At 40.0% G+C, this 19,526-nt stretch overlaps 1 protein-coding gene across 2 annotated transcripts in view; it reads right to left on the reverse strand.

Moving 5' to 3' along the window:
* The window catches only part of cacna2d3a (calcium voltage-gated channel auxiliary subunit alpha2delta 3a), a 124,686-nt gene that overhangs the window by 61,373 nt on the left and 43,787 nt on the right, over window positions 1-19,526 (reverse strand). For both annotated transcript variants that reach the window (XM_087834356.1, XM_087834355.1), the window contains exons 5-6: window positions 5,629-5,791; window positions 737-868 (exon numbers count right to left, since the gene is read on the reverse strand). In XM_087834356.1, the coding sequence (XP_087690482.1) occupies window positions 737-868; window positions 5,629-5,791 (295 nt within the window). The remainder of the gene's footprint in view (window positions 1-736; window positions 869-5,628; window positions 5,792-19,526) is intronic.

A 19,526-nucleotide genomic window follows, 5' to 3' on the forward strand; every position in this document is an offset into this window, starting at 1 on the left:
AATTGAATTGAATATCACAGTTGAATTTATCGTTGCTTTAAAAATACGTCTGCCCTTACAGTGTCCTGCTGTGTAGAAATTATTTTATATTAAAACTTTAACTTGTGTTGCACAATTGGCAGTCCCTTTAGCACCTTAGTGCAGACTACAAATACACAGAACACACTGCAGCGTATTTTCATGTTTTGTTTTGGGCTTTTTCCAGTTGACAGAAAATATGATTTGATGGGTTATTTAAGCACAGAAGTGATTAATGCAGTAATGACTTTGGGAACTGAGGTCAGATGCTTACAGCGGACAGCTGAGGTATGATAACCGTGTGAAATTCAACAGGTAACACTGAACTTTTAAAATTTTATTTTTTAAATTTACAGTTAAAAAAGTAAAAAGTTAAGAAAACAGAAAAGTAAAACACTTTCTGTGGATTTCATCATATTCAATGCTAAATATAACATCTATCCCTCCTTTTTTGATAATGCTTCTCCTATAAAAACATTTACGCCACCTCACCTGTGTCAAATGTTTTTATATTTTTTTCTTATTTTCTTTACACAGAGTCTAATCACGACAAACTTCCACTGTTCTGCATTTCTACTCCCCTCTATCTCGTTGCTAACCTCCAGTCTCCTGTCAGTTACTGAAGATTCCCATTTCTGCCTCATAAAGACGACGACTTAATTACAAAAACACAGACATCCCCAGATCACATCCATCCTCACAACAAACACACACTTACCTGGGTACTGCCTGAAAAAGCCTTTGGCACTGCCAAAGTACTGCCATATGAGCGATGGGTCTCTCTCAAAGTTATCCACAAACACTTTGTTCAAGGCCTCAGACCAGAACACTCCATTGACAATGGCAGAGTCTGAGTGAGAAAAATGGAGAGGCAGACAAACAGTGAAGGGAGGAAAAAAGGTTAAAAAAAAAAAAAAAATATATATATATATATATATATATATATATATATATATATATATATATTTGCAGGAGGTTGGAGCGTATATTCTGTGGTGCCTGCTCATTCAGTCATATCATATCACACGCTGCACGTCCACAGGCTGCTACCAGGCTTTATTCATTTCAGAGAGATTCAAGAAAAGCAGTCAGCAGAAAAACAGAGTAAAAAATGAGAGAAGACAAACAATATTAAAAAGATGAAAAAGAGGCAGGATAGAGGAGACTGCTGAATTTTATAATAATTATATATAGTCATGGTAAAAAGAAAGTACACGTCTTTTCAAGTTTTATGTATCAGGACATTAAAAAACTCCCAGCAGGTCTTACAAGAAAGGCGAGTACGACCACAGATGAACAGCAAAATGCTATTATTTATTTAACAAGTCCAAATGTAGAAGCAGTGTGTAACTTAAGTAAACTCCATAATCTGTGGAGCCACGTTCAGCAGGCGTAACTCAAATGTTTCTGTCTTTCTCACATTGTTGTGGAGGACTTTTCTTCTTTACAACGTTGCTTCAGTCCATTAAGATCTGCAGGCAGTTGTTCTTGCACAGCTCTTTTGAGGTCCCACTAGAGCGTTTCAGTGACGCTGAATACTCGACGTTGACTCGTCACCTCTTTTCTTTTTCCGTCTGTTGTAGATTTGCGGCGCTTGTGATGACTGTCCTGGTGCGTGACCCAGTTTCAGCCCAGCTTTAATTGTCAGACAGGCAGCAACACTTTAGTATAGAGTGTTTATACTTTAGTAGACTTGACCTTGATTCACAGGAGTTCATGGCTGACTCAATGATGTGCCCAGTTTCTGTGATTGCAAAAAAGGCCAAAGCTTAACGTCTCTGTCACCCTGTTTTACAGCTGGTAGATGTTAATGTTGACCTGCTGTGTTTGACACTTGTCTTGTCTGAACATTGTTGCAGACGTCTTGTGGTCTGTTCAGATGCACACTGGCCATCTAAGCTCTGCAATGTTCTTCTCAGAGAGGAGAGGCTTTCTCCTGGCAACCCTTCAAAACAACTCACTCTTTTTCTGTCCATTCTGTCTCTAACTTCAACGTTTAACACGCTAACTGATGCCTGTCGAGTCTGAGGGGCGGTTTTTCTGAACATTGAACGACCTTGGGGTGAATTTGCCTGGACCTTCACTCCTGGAAAAACTGCCTTCAACATTTTCCACTTGTGGATAAGCTTTCTCGTAGTTGGATGATGGATTTAATATTTTTTGGAAATGGTCTTCTAACCCTTTTCAGGCTGATGGGGAGCATTCAGCATTGCTGATGTCTTTCCTTTTTGGCATTATGTTAACACAACCCTGAAGTTTACATTTGTGCAACACATTTAGATTCATCTATAACCTGCCATGGCCTCTGCTTTTATAGAGGTGCTCACACAAATGCATGTGATTAGCCTCACTTGGCTGCTCCTCTTAATTCCTGTGGACATAGTGAGCGTACACTTGCACACTGCTCCTGAATCTTTGTCTTAATATTTGTTAAATAAATAATGACATGGTGTAATATGTCCTGTTTTGCAGTTATTCTGAGGTTGCTGGGGACCAGATGATTGGATGTTATGTTGATGAGTAAAACCTTACTGCTATTATTTAACATTTATGTTTTCAAAGTAACTTTTTTTAAATATATTTGCAGTAATTTACAAACCAGTAGTTACTGCATCCTGAATTTATACTGACAGTTACAGGCTCAGTGATATCTATTCTATATTATTATTATTATTCTATAATATCATGCTACAACTAAACTCAGCTTGGCAATTTAAAACCCAAAAGCAAAAAGGACCAATTTAAGACAACATGAGGGTTACTACATTAGTGCCAACAGACAGACAGACAGAGACAGCTATGAACTTCAAGTAAGCTAAATATTGCATCAAGCTGCTAAAACTGGAAATGTGGGCTTATTCATTGCACATCTTCCACAATAACCATGTGCATCTATGCACTGCATACATTATGTGCAATAGTATTTGCTTATAATTCTGTCCAAATGGCAAATCCAATTACTAAACCTTCTTTTCAATTTGCAGGCTGAGAGCGTTATGAATGTACTGGTTAGAGACCAGACAGACAAGCTTATTATAGCTGGTTATTACTTCGCGGGGCGAGGAAGATGGGAGCAGAAAAGCACGAACAGACAGACAGACAGACAGTGTATGGCAGGACAGACACAAAATACACCCTTTACACAGCAATAAAAAAGACAGGAAGGCAGATAGAAAGAGCTAGAAAATTACTGGGAGACAGACAGACAAGTAGCTAATGGACAAAGAGAAAGAAAGTAGATAACAGATTCCCCGTCATTGTCTACGTTGCCAGCATTGTTCTGCTGTCAACAGTCATGCCAATAAGCCATGATTGAATTATTCTTCTGGAAGCTAGCACACTAAAGCCCTCTCGTGATAGTAAACACCCATCCACCTCTATGAAGTGGAGCTGAGAGGAGGCTGGATTTGATCCAGCCCATATTTACACAACAATAGTCACTTCTGGTGCAGTTTGAGTGTCTATTACAATCTCAGCTCATGATGAGGAAGGAAGTATGGGCTCTACTTCTATTAGCTGTCATTTAAATTCATCTCAGCTAATGCGCTCCACTACAGCATGTACACTATATATGCATGTTCATGTGCACAAATATTACTTTTATTATCCTGAATCACATGATTCAGGTTATTTTCATCATTCATGTTATCAGGTTACATCCACTGATCAAGGAGGAAAGCTAAAACACAAGTAAGAAACCCTGAAAGGAGAGAGTTGGAAAAGCATTTGCTCTGTGTATGAATATACAGACTGGATTTACATACGTGGACTGTTGTGACCCCTTTAATGTGTGCAGAGGTTTACTTCTTCCATGTCACGTTTCTGTCCTTCAGCATCATAAAAATGACTGTGAGACGTATTTTTGAAAGATGGATGTTTGAAAGTGGCGAGCTCCTTTTGCGATTAATCTCTGGAGAGGGGGAGAGCTCTCTGCTGCATGGACCTAAACTGCGATTCATCACAGCTGATGCCAAACAGTTTATGAAGTACAGAGGCTACAAGCAGCTTTCAGCAGCATTACGAACAGGTTGAGATGACTGTGATTGACTGTGTGGGAAAAACAGCTTTTTCATCCCAGAACTTTGCTCAGAATCATCATCAGTTTAATTTACTGAAGATCAGTGAAAGATTACCTTCTGATATTAGTAAGATTGTTAGACTGCCTGCTATAGATTTTAAAAAGTTCTAAAAATTTGCATTACAATGACCCGAAACACTGCGCAGTGCAATAGCATCAGATGACCCTTCAAACCTTAGATTTGTTACTAAAACTGTCCTTGGATCATTTTTCATCCTCTCAGCTGTACCTGTAGCCCCAAACCTGCCCTGATAGAGCACCTTGTGTTTTCCAGCACAGGCTATTTTCTGTCTGAACACCTGCGAGCCCCCTTTCTGTAAGATTGTGGTACTTAAAATAAAATAAAATATAGTGCTAGCTAGCATCCTGTAACATTAAACATAAAAAGTGCAAATCCTGCATTAAAGACATGCACATGCAATTTTCACAAAATTAAAATTTATTGCAAAAATGGTTGAAATGCTTTAAATAATTGTACACATACATTTTCTTACTCTAAGGAGACGTAAATGTCTTTTAACAGAAAAGTGAGGCTTGAAATCTTGAGAAGCTCCCTGAAGTTCCAGCTAATATGCTGAAGTTGTTGCTACCTGCGAACAAATCTCGCAAAAGTAAAATCTTTAAAGCTGTGTGTGCGTTAGCTTGTATGAACGTGTGTGTAACTCATTTGCCTGTGAATCAAATCAAAATTACTTTTGCTCGCTGTATCAGCCTACGAGCCTGCCAACCCCAGCTCCCTGCACTTTCATTCATTTCATTTCATTCATTCACCTCCTGTCACTCTCACTTCCTTCCTCTCTTTTCTCCACCTAGCTGCAATTAATCTGTTGCTCAGACCTTCCATCAGTCTGACTTAACCTACTTTCTTTCTCATTTACTTCTCCCTCTCCCCTTCTCGCTCTCGCCCTGTAATTTCTTTGCCTCTGTTAGCTTGGTTAAGTTGACATGACATTCACGCTGTCCGCTGAGCCTCGTACAAGCCCGTGACTTCTCGAGTTGTGGTAGTGGAAGTCTAATTATTTAACTGCTAATTAAGTCAGTGTGTGGCAGGAATGATCCAAACAGTTAAAGTTAATGAATTCAAATCTGCCTCCTGACATGCGCATCAGCGCACACACCAACTTTCTTTCTGATTCCACATTTTTAGTGTTTTTAGTTGTTTTTTGTGACACAACAACAACAAAAGTGATCTCAACATGTAGATTAACTGTTGAACTATAAAAAACATGGGTTTCATCCACATCCACAGCTTGTTCTGATGTCAGGACCACAGGTGTGAGAGTAGGTAGGGGCGAAAAACCTAGTGTCATGTCTGAAATGCTCCAGGCCATCACTGATTGGTCAGATACAATTGTGTCACTGTCACATAACCTGATCTTTGCTGATTGGCTGGGAGAAATCCATGTGGTTCTACACCCTGAGTCATGGGGAGGCCAATTTTGATGTCTTTTCTCACCCATTTAAGGGCTAAACCAAGCCAGTGTTGTGCACATGCATTTTGAAGCACTTTGCATCGGGGGTCGTGAACGTACCTTTGTTGTACATGTTGGTGGGCACTTGCACCACGCTGAGGTTGAGGTTGACTGACAAGTTGTTAAAATGGTCATTGGGTTGCAGGATAAATTCCCCTCCCAGCTCTACACTGTTCCCCTCCTCATCCACCTCATTGATCAGCACTGCATTAAAGTATTCATACTAGAAAGAGACAGAAAGAGAGAAACAGACATAAAACAAGGCACACACAACATAACAAACACAACACAGCTGAACAGTCCCTGAAGCTGCCACACAGAGTCGATATTCAGCCCAATCACTCGCTAGAATCCGATGCATCAGGAAGTAGGTGCGTGCTGTGGTAACCTGAATCCTTGGATGATCCCAGACGTGCATGTTGTTACAGTGGAAAGCTGCTGAGTTGACAGATCTCTCCTCAAACCTCTGAACGCTCCCTTTCTAGCTCGATGTTCTGGCTCTGGTGTATTTTTAGTACTGCGCATACTGGGGAGACTATTAATAAATCATAAAGCTGGATAAATATAGAGCACATGACTCCCAGCATCCCAAAGGCTCTTAAGTCTGAGATGCTTACAGGGCGATGCCTGCAAAGGCTGCAGTTACAGCAGAACAAAAAGACAACAAGCAGATGAACACAGCAAGTGAAGAAAAACATCTCAGTGTTTACATGGAAATAAACTATACAGACATATTTACATATACAGAGGAACAAGAAGCAAGCTGAAAGCAGCATGTTTGAATGTGACTTGACACTATTTTTGATATAAAAACAGTGTTTAGTTGTGAAACTGTCCCCAAATAAAAAAATGTCATCCCTCCTCTTCCTCTTATCCTTTTCAGGATTGTTTACAAGCAGTGTTGGTCAAGTTACTTGAAAAAAGTAATCAGTAACTAATTACTGATTACTGATTACTTCCCCCAAAAAGTAATCCCATTACTTTACTGATTACTTATTTTCAAAAGTAATTAATTACTTAGTTACTTAGTTACTTTTTAAAAACACGATTTACAACCTGAATAGGTGATAAAGTGATAGATCTTTCAGCCCAATTCTACTTTTTCTACATAATCATCATACAAAATGTAATCAAATGGAAAAGTCTCTTTTTAAAACTTGTTTTATTAGTTTTAATCTTTTAACTTTATGCATCAAGCAAATATTTAATTATCTGCAACATTCTCTGACTGGAAGACATTAGTTTAACATTTAAACCTATTTTCTGCACATTCCAGCACATAAAATAAAATATTTTGTGTGTTTACACTCAGTCTTTCAAATAGATGCAAGTAAAACACAGCAGAAAATAAATAAAGTCAAAGACTAGCGGTCCTGTTGCTCTATTTTCACCTGTAAAGCAGGAGTGGGGTAGGCGGAGGTTTACCCTGGTGCAGGTGTGCAGCGGTCAGTGGAAGAATCCGCGAGTTTCTCTGTGAGTTTCCCATTACGTCGTAGCTACTCGGTGCTTGTTTGGAAGTTTAGGATTTTTTTTCGCTGTAAAAAGAAGTTTTCTTCCCACGCACAACGGACACTAATGTTTTTGTCACTTTTTATGGAATCAAACTCAAAGTAAGGTCAGTACTTCCACGCTTTAAACGCTGCACGCTCATACTCTCTCTGCACTCGATATATGATCCATTGTTGATCTGCACACAGCTGTTGTCACGAACGTCGCACTCGCTTACGTCACTGTCATGAGACACTCGCAAAAACATCACGGTTTTAGTAACGCAGTAATGCAGCGTTCCTACGGGAAAGTAACGGTAATCTAATTACCGTTTTTGCAATAGTAATCCCTTACTTTACTCGTTACTTGAAAAAAGTAATCGGATTACAGTAACGTGTTACAAGTGTGGCCAAAAACTCCCAAGTGATGCCAAATTGATTTTGACATTCAAACCACCAGCCCTACATTTAATTTAAACAAAATACAGTTTTCTTCAAAACGATTACAAACATGTGGGTCCTTACAATAACAAACGCTTTTAAGCTCTGCTTAATTTCTTTCTTACTTGAATTGAAAAATCTTTTACTTTGTGTTTATTCTCAGCAGCAGCGGCAACACTCCCCTGGGCAGGTGTGCAGTGGTGATTACATGGCTTACAGTCACAATGATTCCTCTTGTAATCAAACAGAATAAGGTCTGAAAAGGGCTCTTGACACAAATGAATAGCCGTTCCCTCAAGTCTAATACAAAGCCTCCGTATGTGCTATCATTCAGAGGGGCACAGACACTCTCTGGACTTCCTGAGGCATGAGCTGTAACTGAAAAGACAGCAGACTGAAGAGTCAGTCAGTATGGAGGCGAGCGCTTAGCCCATAGACCTACAACTTACCTCAGTTGGCCCTTTTCTACCTGGGACGGAGGAACCCTTTGCCCCATCAACCAAGTCTCTATTCTGGCACCAATAACCTTCATGTGGGCTAAACCTTTCTAGCGTCTCTGTGAAGCACCATCATCCCTTCAGCACAGAGCAAAACACAGATAAAGCCATCAATTAGGCTGGCAACAACAGTGCCTATCGGTGTAATTAATCAGGCCTGATTAGACTTATTAGCCTTTTATCAAGGGGAACGCTGCCATTTCAAGGTGAGCAGATCAGTGTTGCATATTCTGCTCCATATTTTTAGGCTTTTACCTGAATCTTTCTATTCCTGCATGAACACAAAAAGATCAGACCAAGCATTTTAGCATAAGAGGAAAAAAAGGATGAAATGACCCAAACATGCGGAGCAGCGAGCAGATTAAGCAAACACAACATTATAACATCAGCCACTGCATCCGTAAGCATTTAGTTACAGTACAAGTACATTAGTATGCAACTCACTTCAGGGACTTGACTTGTAAAAAGAAATCGTGGCACATTGACCTTTATGATGCTGGGAATATCATCAGTGTGGTGCCTGTGTTTTTCAGTCCAACACAATGAACAGGATTTAAATGAGCTCTGACATCAGCATGTTCATGTCTGTCTTGCTTTGGGGAATCACTTCAAAATGTGAAGTGATTGGGTGGCTGTAGCTCAGGTGGCAGAGCAGGTCAGCCACTAATCAGAAGGTCGGTGGTTCGATCCCACGCTGCCTCCTGGCTGCATGTCAAATATCTTTGGGCAAGATACTAACCCCATGTTTGCCTGCTGGTAGTGGTCAGAGGGCCCGGTGGCGCCAGTGTCCGGCAGCCTCGCCTCTGTCAGTGCGCCCCAGGGCAGCTGTGGCTACAACGTAGCTGCCATCACCAGTGTGTGAATGACTGAATGTAGTGTGAAGCGCTTTGGGGTCCTTAGGGACTAGAAAAGCGCTATACAAATGCAGGCCATTTACCATTTTGCCTTTAAGGAAGTGCGAGGATATTTTAAAGGGTTTTCTTTGAGCCTGTAACTATGAAACAAACAGGCTGTTAACAAATACAAATGCAGTGAAACAGAATAAATTTTCACTGCTTAATGATAGAAAAAAAATCAGGAAAGGAGACGAGATGAAGCTGCTGAGAGGGACAAATAGAAAATATTAAAAACAGATATGTGCAGAGCTGTGAATGATACGTTAGCCTGTGTTCACAGTCATTCTAATAATGTATTATAATATATATCTCGTCTACAATACCACTTGATCTGGAACTCAGAATCTCCCTCACATTAGAAATGTTTTTATTTATTTTTGATTGTACTTGATCTAACTGAACCTTTATCCTCTGGTAAAGAAGGTCTGCTTCCTCGCCACAGCACAACTGTACTTAAACCTCTCAGAGTCGAGCTCCAGAAGCATCACACAAAGACTGTGTGAATGGCACTAATGAAAATTACAACTGTTGCGTTTGTGGCTGCGAAATATTCAATCAAGTCTTCATTTAAATCATTTTTCACATGTTTTAAATTTGCATTACTTATTGTTGATCCTGGCAAAGCAAACCTGCTGTGAACTCTGTAAAAGACAATATAATATATAAAATTATAACATTATTATAATATCAAATCATTTAACAGTTTTGTGTTAATAAAGCAAAATTAAGCTATGAGAGTTAAACATTGAGAAGGAGATCATATCAGCAGTAAAACCCACTTCACAGCAGACTTGATCTCTACTTAACATGTTGAGCATTTAAGGCTAACACTAACAAAGCGGGAGTTTTATTGACACAGCCATAGATGCACACACTAATATCTGGCACATAGAAGCTAAAGTGACTGCTCGTGCTGAAGCTAAAGCTCCATTGTGTCTTCGCTCTGTTCACGCTGTGTCTTTTGTACCGTTTCTCTCTCATTTACTTGCTTTTCTGCCTCTCAACTCAATTTTCCCCTTTTGTGTTCCTGCTCAGGCTGCTTCTTATTTCCTGTTGTTAGCTTGTTGTGCATTCCTCACCACCGTCTGTCTCTTCCTGGTGTTCAGCTCCCATTGGCTCCCTTCTGCATTTATGTGACTTGGCTAGCATCATCAGCTCTATCTGTGGGGAAACTGTTGCACTTCCAGGTTGTCACAGACTGATATCCCATCTGCCTGTTCATTCCCTGCCTGTACAACAGGTGGGATTTTTTTTAAAAGTCCACCTGTTGTAAAATACAAATTAGCATTATTACTGTTATTATGATTAAAACATAAACACATCAAAGTTGTTTCTTTATTTTAGTGAGTTTAGTTTATCAGTTCTCAGAGTCAGAACCAGACACGGAAAAGCTTCAGCTTTTATTCTCCGTACATCTGGAACAAACTCCCAGAAAGCCTCAGATCAGCTGAAACACTCAGTTTATTTAAGTCCAGGTTGAAGACTCACCTGTTCTCAGCTATATTGGAATAAAGCACCTTTTAACTACTGATTTTATCTAATGTTTTTTGTTTGTGTTTGTTTGTTTTTTCATTTTAAATCATGCTTTTTATTTGTTTTTTAATGTCTCTGTAAAGCTCTTTGAATGTCCCTGCTGTTGAATTGTGCTATATAAATAAACTTGCCTTGAGTAATCGAATCGAATAAAAAGATTTGGGGTTTTAGAATAACTTTGCCTTATTTGAACTGGAATAAAAACTGAATAACGGTGTTGTTATCCTGTTGTTATAGCGATATGAGGAATGGTTGGCGTTTTCAGTTACCGAGTGGCCATAAATGTTCAAATATGTTTGAGCTCAGGGACTGTGAAGGTTAAGTCCATAACACTCAGCACTATTTGCACTTCAACTGCCTTTAAGTGCTTCTTATGTAACGTTTGACATACTGTATGTTAGCAGGCGTTACTGCTGGGATCGTCTCCCTCGTCATGAAGGTGGAAACCAGAGAGTGCAGCATGTCTCTGAAGACTGAAGTGCTGCTTTCTCTTTACACCCCACTCAACAAACAGTTCACTGTGGATTTGAAGCACATTTTGTCTCATGCTTGCCTCCTTACCGTTCTGTTGCATCAGTAAATTGGATCTTTCTTTTTTTACAGTCATCCACTCAGACGTATTGATATGTCTTAGCCCATTCCAGTTATTGGCCTCATTTTCCCTCCTGAAACGTGCTTTCAAATCTGCTGCCCATCACTGAGACTACAACTACACACACATGAAAATCTCCTCAATTTATTTTAAGCAAACTCTGTATCAGGATAAAGTTGCAGTGATTTGATGCTTTTAATCAGTGTTGCCCCAGCGGTGGTTAATCAGGTACCTTTTAAGGTTAATTGTAATTTGTAACTTCAAGTCACCATTAGCAACATAATCACTGACAACAGCAAGCGTCCAGCTCCCGAGTGTAAAGTTTCCTCCAGTTCCAGGTGAGCGATTGAAGCCAGTGACAATGAGAGCAGAGAATAGTTTTGGATGACATGTGACCTAGTAATAAATATATTAAAGAGTTACCTAGGCAACCAGAGTGTGCAACATCTGCGAGCGACCAGCAATCAGCTAATAGGTGATGCGTGATGAGATAATCTCTTTCAGTGTGGATGCAGCTGTAGTAAGCAGCTTGTCTGTCACTTTGTCACTAAAGAGTCGAGTCAATTAAGGTGTCATCTGGTTGCAGCTCAGATGGAAGAAAAGCAACAAAAATGCTCAAATTTGAAACAGTGAGAAGTGTTTCTGTGTATGCTTTATGATTATTTCTGATTACTTTAAAATTATTACTTTTTAAATGACATTTTAAACATTGTGACCTCTCTATATACACTTTAACAACAAAGGTTTCTTGTAGAAGTGGCTACCTAGCAGACACAGAGCAACACTTAATGACGACTCAGTTGAAAGACACAATTAGAGCTGTGCATGTGTTAAGTGTTAATTGTTCTGAAAAACAGAAATGAGAACGATAAGTCACCAGAGGCAACAGCAGTTCAAAGTACAGAAAACACAATGCTTAAAAAAAGTAAAAACATAACACAGCTAATTAATCTGCTAACAAACTCGTTTATATTCACAGTATGTCTTTAATTTTGATTAAAACTGCACATTTTCAATAGTGCGAGAGCGAGTGTGGGTGTCTGAATGGAGTCCAGGGCAAAGCATGATGTGTGTGTGTGTGTGTGTGTGTGTGTGTGTCTGCATCTATGTGTGTCCAAGTGTGGGTGTCTGTGTTGAGTACGTCAATTATGCCATTCCAGCAGTACAGTAAAGGAGAGCCCAGTGGCGCTAATGCAGTCCCAGATCACGGTGTTAACAAGCTGATCTTTAACGCTGCGCTGCATCACGTTGAGAGATTGTAGCATCAGCACCCACTCACTCAGTGTGGGACAGACGAAGAGGGAGAGGATGAATAAAGGGTTAGCAAAAGGTAAAGAGTGGAGTCTTTTCAGTTCCCTTTTTCAAAATGCCAAAAAGGATACATTTATTGTGTAATATGTACCACCTCACATTAAAATATTATTATGGCACTGAGTTTGATATAATCACACGATGAGTGGATTTACCAAAACAATCACTTTCTGCCTTTAATTCTCTGGCTCGACCTTTGAACATATAGAACCACGAGACTGATCGCTGAGTGAAAATCAGCCTTTTAACAAATGCTCACCAACCACTTTGTTAGCTACACCTGTTCAATTGCTCATTAATGCAAACACCTTCTGTAATGAACCAATCAGACGGCAGCTCAATGCATTTAGATATGTAGACATGGTCAAGTTCGAACTGCCAATCAGAGTGGGGAAGAAGGGTGATTTAGGTGATTTTGAAATGCATGATTTTGTGTCTCCAGTGCTGTTTTGTCTCTTTGGTGGCTCTCATCTGCATTTTTTGCTTCTGCATTTTAGTAAATGTGCTCCAGTGTTTCTCTGGAAATTTTACAAAGTTGCACAATGTTGAAGATTTGTGCAACTTTTGCAGGAATGTCTTACAAATAGAAGCACATAATTTTGTCTCTAGAATTAAAAAGTGGCCGTCTCTCTAACACTGGCTGCACACCAGACAATGGAGACTGTGTTGAGTACGTTTCTATCAGCCTGTATTCATTTTTAGTTATAGATCAAGATCAGGTCAAATTATTGCTTGTCAATGAAAGAAAAACTAAAAAGCAAACACACAAGTTTAATTTGCCTCCTAGAGGAGCACCGACGCAGTTTAGTACGAGCCATGTATCTGAAGGCTTTTGTTGATTTTAATATTTTTCCTGCAGAGAGTCAGACAGTGGATCAACAGCCTCGAGACAAAAAGACACAACATGTGATTTGGGGAGGATTGACCATGATGCCCCACCCTCTGGTGCTCACGTTTAAATGTAATCTTGACTCTCCTCTTTTCCCCGCTCACCTCCCTGCTCTTCTTGCCACAGTTTGGAAAGGAAGAAGAGTCCCAGAGTGTGGAAATGTGAGTCGAAAACAACCGGGGGCATGGATATAAGTAATCAGGGGTAAACAAGACAGCAGATTGAGTAAATAACTTGGAGGAAAAGGCCGAGTAAGAGTTTATATACCTTACTTGAAATCCTACTTCACGCAGCTTAAACTGTGTGCTCACAACTTGGAGTCACACATGTGTGGAAGTCTATAGAAGCCACATGGGGCATAATGCACAAACACACCTCACAACAAATCTCTCACAGATGGAGAGTTTCTGTCTCACCTTGTCAGGTGACATAGAAATGATCTGCGTTTATCTGACCTTTTGTAGAAATATAGGACAAAGTCAGCTGGTTTTTTAAAAGTGATTAACAAAGTTTGTTTATTTAAATCCACTTGTTTTCTTAGTTTTAACGTTAGCTTGTGAGTGAATGTAAAAATGTACCAGTAGGTACGACTTAAGTTTATTGGTAGACAAAGCACGACGAACAACAGTGAAGACTTTGCTTCCAAGTTTGATACTTGAGCTGCATTTAGCAGAAAACAGTCCGATGCTTGCAAATAGTCTGAGTCTTTTCTTTATTCTCACTTAAACATATTCTACAGTGTTGTTTCACATTATGCTGTTTTGGTACCGAACTCACGTTCACGCATATTAATGAAAAATACAAACTCACATGCTTCACTTTTATCAAAGTTTAGCTGTAAGCAACATGTGTCGAACTGGCACGTGTGTCGATGCTCTGTGCTGTTGCTGAGGAGATAAAACCTCCACTGCCTCACTCAACAATCAGCACTGTTTCTGTCTCTGTGGGGAACCTTGTTGAACCATTTTCTGTGACACTGTTAACAAAGTACTTCAGACTACTTTGTGTGCAAGTTTCACTTCAATTCAATTCATGTTTATTCATAAAGAGTCTCGAGGCACTTCATACTATAAGGTGCAAAACCAACAATCAAACAATCCCCTGTAAGCGACAGTGGGAAGGAAAAACTCCCTTTTAACAGGAAGAAACCTCCAGCAGAACCAGGCTCAGGGTAGTTTACCCATCTCTCAACCAGTTGTGTGTAACTGTGTAATATACAGTGGGTGTTCAAAGCCTCGTCTTGATTAAATAGCTATTTTAAAAAAAGTGCCCTACATGTGACAGGACACTGAAGCAGGCAGAGACACGGGTCAAAACATTTTTGATGTTATTAAGCAACAAGCAAGTGGCTGCCTCTCTGCACTACGATAATACCCCAGACACGGGAGTGTGAGAACAAAAAACAGATTAAGCATTTCTTTCTCACTGCTCCCGCCTGACTGGGGCCACATTTTCAGTCAACATCGAGCTCAGCAATTGGCTGTTTGTTTCCAACCTCCAAGGAAGGATTCGCTGGCTGGAGAGTGCACGGCTGCTCTCTGCTTTCCTATTTACAGTACATGAGCAATGCGGGTAAAAGAGTGAGAGAGGAAAATCGCAGCAGATTACCGTGCCAATTTCACATGGAAGCAGAAGAGCTCTGGAAAGGATAGATAAGGAAATTCCTATCAAACCGCTGCCAGCCAAATATGTATCCAATAGCAATAAACCACACAAACATTTTATAATAAACTCAGAATAGTGATGGAGGAGGTTTCACCCTACAGGATGTGGTATTTTTAGCACAGCTGGCAATAATTACCATCTATTCACCATGTTCTGCAGTAAAACGTGCTATTAGAAATGCCACCATCAGAGCAGCGCACACATGAACCCTGCACACCTACACAGGTGTACACGTACAGCGCTGCAATAATACACATGCATGTTCACATGCAGGTAAACGGCTTCTGCATTTCATGATCACACCTCAGCTTAATCATTTCACTGCTCAGACAATTTAAACACAATTTACAATAAAAAGAAATATTTAATTTAATTACGTAACATATTAGCCCAGTTACCCGTAGATGAGCCATCAGATAAACCAAACACGCTAACAAGCATGCTGAGCAAAGACAATGATCTAGCACTACCACGATGAGCCCGATAAAGATGATTATTATACGTATGAGGTCGTCACACGATGCAAAGTCTGTCTTTGTCTGTGAAATTTAAAATGTACCAATATATTTGTTAGGACAACACAAAGTTGTCTAAATATTAGGACTGAGGTCATCTCAGTGATTCCTGTAAGAACAGGGTGATGATGAAAAGAGGAGAAAGATGAATAAGATACGACGCTCAGATTGAACAGCATTTAAACATTTCTTTTATAAAATAAACAAGCTAATCACATGTGTCTTTGATTCTCTGCTGTTAGTGATCAATGAATTATTAGTTATAAGTGACGCACAGCTTGACCACGAGTGATACTGAGTTTGCTGTGCAGGTATAAAAGAAACTGAGCTGTTACTGAAGAAACCACAGTTAGCAACATATTTTCTTTGCATGTTGAAATTAGAAAACCTTTTTCAGACTCTGTGTTTTCTTTTATTTTTTGTCTTCCAGGTTTTGGTGTCTGCAGCTGTTGAATATATTCCTTCCAAAATACAACAGACTTCTCAGTCAGCTCGGTTTGCACGGTGTCCTGTTTGAGCTGTACTGCAGTTTGTGTATCAGTTTGTAGCCTTCGTCTGCCAGTTTGAGGCAATATCTGAAAAAACGTAGTACGGAAAATGTAGAGTACTCTATTTCCAGTTGTGCTACTAATGCTATTTTTGCTTTGCTCCTATCAGTGACAAGACGAAGTCGTAGTGGGCAACAATATTCTTTAGTTAGGTCAAATTACAGGTTTATATTTCCTTTCTTCTGTCCCTCTCACCAGCTTCCTTTTCTCTCCCTTTGTCTTCTCTTTGTCTCCAGATACGTTACAGAGGTGTGGCAGTAGAAGGTATCTGTAACTGTATATCAGAAAATGCAAAATGCTCAATTTACTGTTTTTATTAGCCAGTATCAACGTCTGAAGCTAAAAAGCATTAAAGCTAAAACAAAAGGATGCTCATCTCATCACCTCCAAGTAATTATCAGCATAAAGCACCACTGTGATCCCACACCATGTTATTGCATATTAAGCTGCATAGCAAACAGACCAGTACTCCATAAATACAAATGCACATGACCACAAAAACATGCAGAACTATAACCAGAAACCATGTTAAACGGAGCGGTTTCTCTTATTTCTTTTGTCTTCTGTATGTCAGTGCATGTGTGCGCTTGTGTGTGAGCATTGTTCTAAAGTCAGAGTGTTAAATGGTGTCATTTTCCTTTACAGATCAAAGGAAGGAAATTTCAGTTTGTGGAAAAAAAGAAATGACGGGGCAGAGCTGGACATCAGTCAGTGGTTAAATTTAGCAACTGATCCTCCTTAATAACCAATGACAGCAGAGCACCACAGGATATTCACTGTAATACCTTTAAAACCTGACGGAGTAAACACATACTCGCTGCCACTAACACACATAACACGGCTGCCAAGCAATTTATAAGTAGTTTTGCAGCAAACACTCCCAAGTCGACTTAGTTTCACATTTCCTCTTTAAAACTCAAGTTTCTGCTGTTGCTCCTCCCACTTCAAGAAACTTCTGAGATGTGCTCGATGCTTGAACAAACTCGCCCCGCCACATATTCAGCTACACACACACACACACACACACACACACACACACACACACACACACACACACACACACACACACACACAAAGCTGCACTCTAAAAATTAAAGCTGCTCAAATGGATTTGAGGCAGAACCATGAGAGCAGAAGCTTGGTTTGGGGGTGTATATACAGAAATGATTAGCTGAATGCATTTGCTCAAGTCTGCAGAAGTGAGGATGGAACTCCCAGGGAGTCATTTAGAAAGTGTTGAATGTTTGAGTGGGAATATGACAGAGATATAACACCATAAATAATTCATGATTTATGTTTCAGACTCAGAAGGTGTTTCCCACAGAGTACACCCAGGTATAAAAGCATGACTGTTATTGCTTGCTTTACATGTCTATTTGACAAACTAGATGTGTTTCCTCCCCCATGCAATTAAATGTTGAGTTATTATACATCTGTAGGTGCAGCTGCATCACCTTTACTGGCTCCAGATGTGTTCAACTAAAAGTAAGGGTTTGCAGTAAAACTGCACAGAGTTTCCCCTTACCCCGCGCCTTATTCAGGGGTATTATCAGAATGTTGAAAGCATCACAGGATCTACCTGAGACAGCAGGGGAATGCCCTCGTCATGCTACACATGAACATTACAGCTGATATGGGCACTTTGCGAGCCCCCATTAGAGCCGCAATTATCCTCCTGGGAGTGAAGGAAAATTCCACCTGTCGATGTGGTCGGGTGGAAAAGGTGTTACCTTTGCTTGCTCCTGTCACGTCCCAGCATGCCTTGGAAAAGCATGAGGCAAATTGTGTACAATAACTCCCTGCGGTGCAGTGGTTGCTGGTCTCCACAGGGGCTGCTGTTTGTCACAGATTCTGTTCGTAATTTTTATGGATAGTTTTTCTAAGTGCAGCCGGGGGCAGAGCATGGAGGGGGAGGATTTGATGCTCTTTGAATTTCGTCTCTGTTTTTTGGCAGACAATGTGATTCTGTTGGTTTCATCAAGCCATGACCTCCAGCTTGTACTGGGGCTGTTTGCAGCCAAGTGGTTTGGATTCAAATTAGCAAATCTGAGGCATTAAAAGGGTGCAGTGCCCACTCCTGCTCTGGTTTCAGAACGAGCTGTTTCCCCAGGTGGAAGCGGTTATGTATCTCAGTTACTGCTCACAAGTGAAGGAAGAGTAAAGCAGAAGATCGAGAGGCTCGACAGGGACGTGGATGCTACACTAGTCTGATGAATCTCTATTCCTACCATCCCTCGTTGTCACAAGATCTTGGTAGTGACCGAAAGAATAAAGATTATAGAAGGGAGTGGCAGAAATGGGGATCCCCTAAAGGGTATGTGTGCTTTGGTCATTTAGGAGGGGCTCAGAGTAAAACTGCTACTCCTTGACTTTAAAAGGAGCCAGTTGAAGTGGTTTGGGCATCTGACTAGGATGCCTTTTAGGTGAAGTGATCTGGGTATGTACTGGACAGTGTTGGTCAAGTTACTTGAAAAAAGTAATCAGTAACTAATTACTGATTACTTCCCCAAAAAGGTACTTTACTGATTACTTATTTTCAAAAGTAATTAATTACTTAGTTACTTAGTTACTTTTTAAAAACACGATTTACAACCTGAATAGGTGATAAAGTGATATATCTTTCAGCCCAATTCTACTTTTTCTGCATAATCATCATACAAAATGTAATCAAATGGAAAAGTCTCTTTTTAAAACTTGTTTTATTAGTTTTAACCTTTTAACTTTATGCATCAAGCAAAACTTTAATTATCTGCAACATTCTCTGACTGGAAGAAATTAGTTTAACATTTAAACTTATTTTCTGCACATTCCAGCACATAAAATAAAATATTTTTGTGTGTTTACACTCAGTCTTTCAAATAGATGCAAGTAAAACACAGCAGAAAATAAATAAAGTCAAAGACTAGCGGTCCTGTTGCTCTATTTTCACCTGTAAAGCAGGAGTGGGGTAGGCGGAGGGTTACCCTGGTGCAGGTGTGCAGCGGTCAGTGGAAGAATCCGCGAGTTTCTCTGTGAGTTTCCCATTACGTCGTAGCTACTCGGTGCTTGTTTGGAAGTTTAGGGGTTTTTTCGCTGTAAAAAGAAGTTTTCTTCCCACGCACAACGGACACTAATGTTTTTGTCACTTTTTATGGAATCAAACTCAAAGTAAGGTCAGTACTTCCACGCTTTAAACGCTGCACGCTCATACTCTCTCTGCACTCGATATATGATCCATTGTTGATCTGCACACAGCTGTTGTCACGAACGTCGCACTCGCTTACGTCACTGTCATGAGACATTCTCGCAAAAAAATCACGGTTTTAGTAACGCAGTAACGCAGCGTTCCTACGGGAAAGTAACGGTAATCTAATTACCGTTTTTTCAATAGTAATCCCTTACTTTACTCATTACTTGAAAAAAGTAATCGGATTACAGTAACGCATTACAAGTAACACATTACTGCCCATCTCTGGTACTGGAGGGCCCAGAAGACTCAGGACCCCCCTCAAAAGATGGTAAATAAGATGTTGAATAATAATGTGGATTATAGTTGGGATAAAAGCTGTAAGTTGTATTAAAACAATGCATAGATTTTAATTTTA

This window comes from Neolamprologus brichardi, chromosome 20 (genome assembly GCF_056152115.1).
Source record: "Neolamprologus brichardi isolate AB-2024 chromosome 20, ASM5615211v1, whole genome shotgun sequence".
Lineage (NCBI taxonomy): Eukaryota > Metazoa > Chordata > Actinopteri > Cichliformes > Cichlidae > Neolamprologus > Neolamprologus brichardi.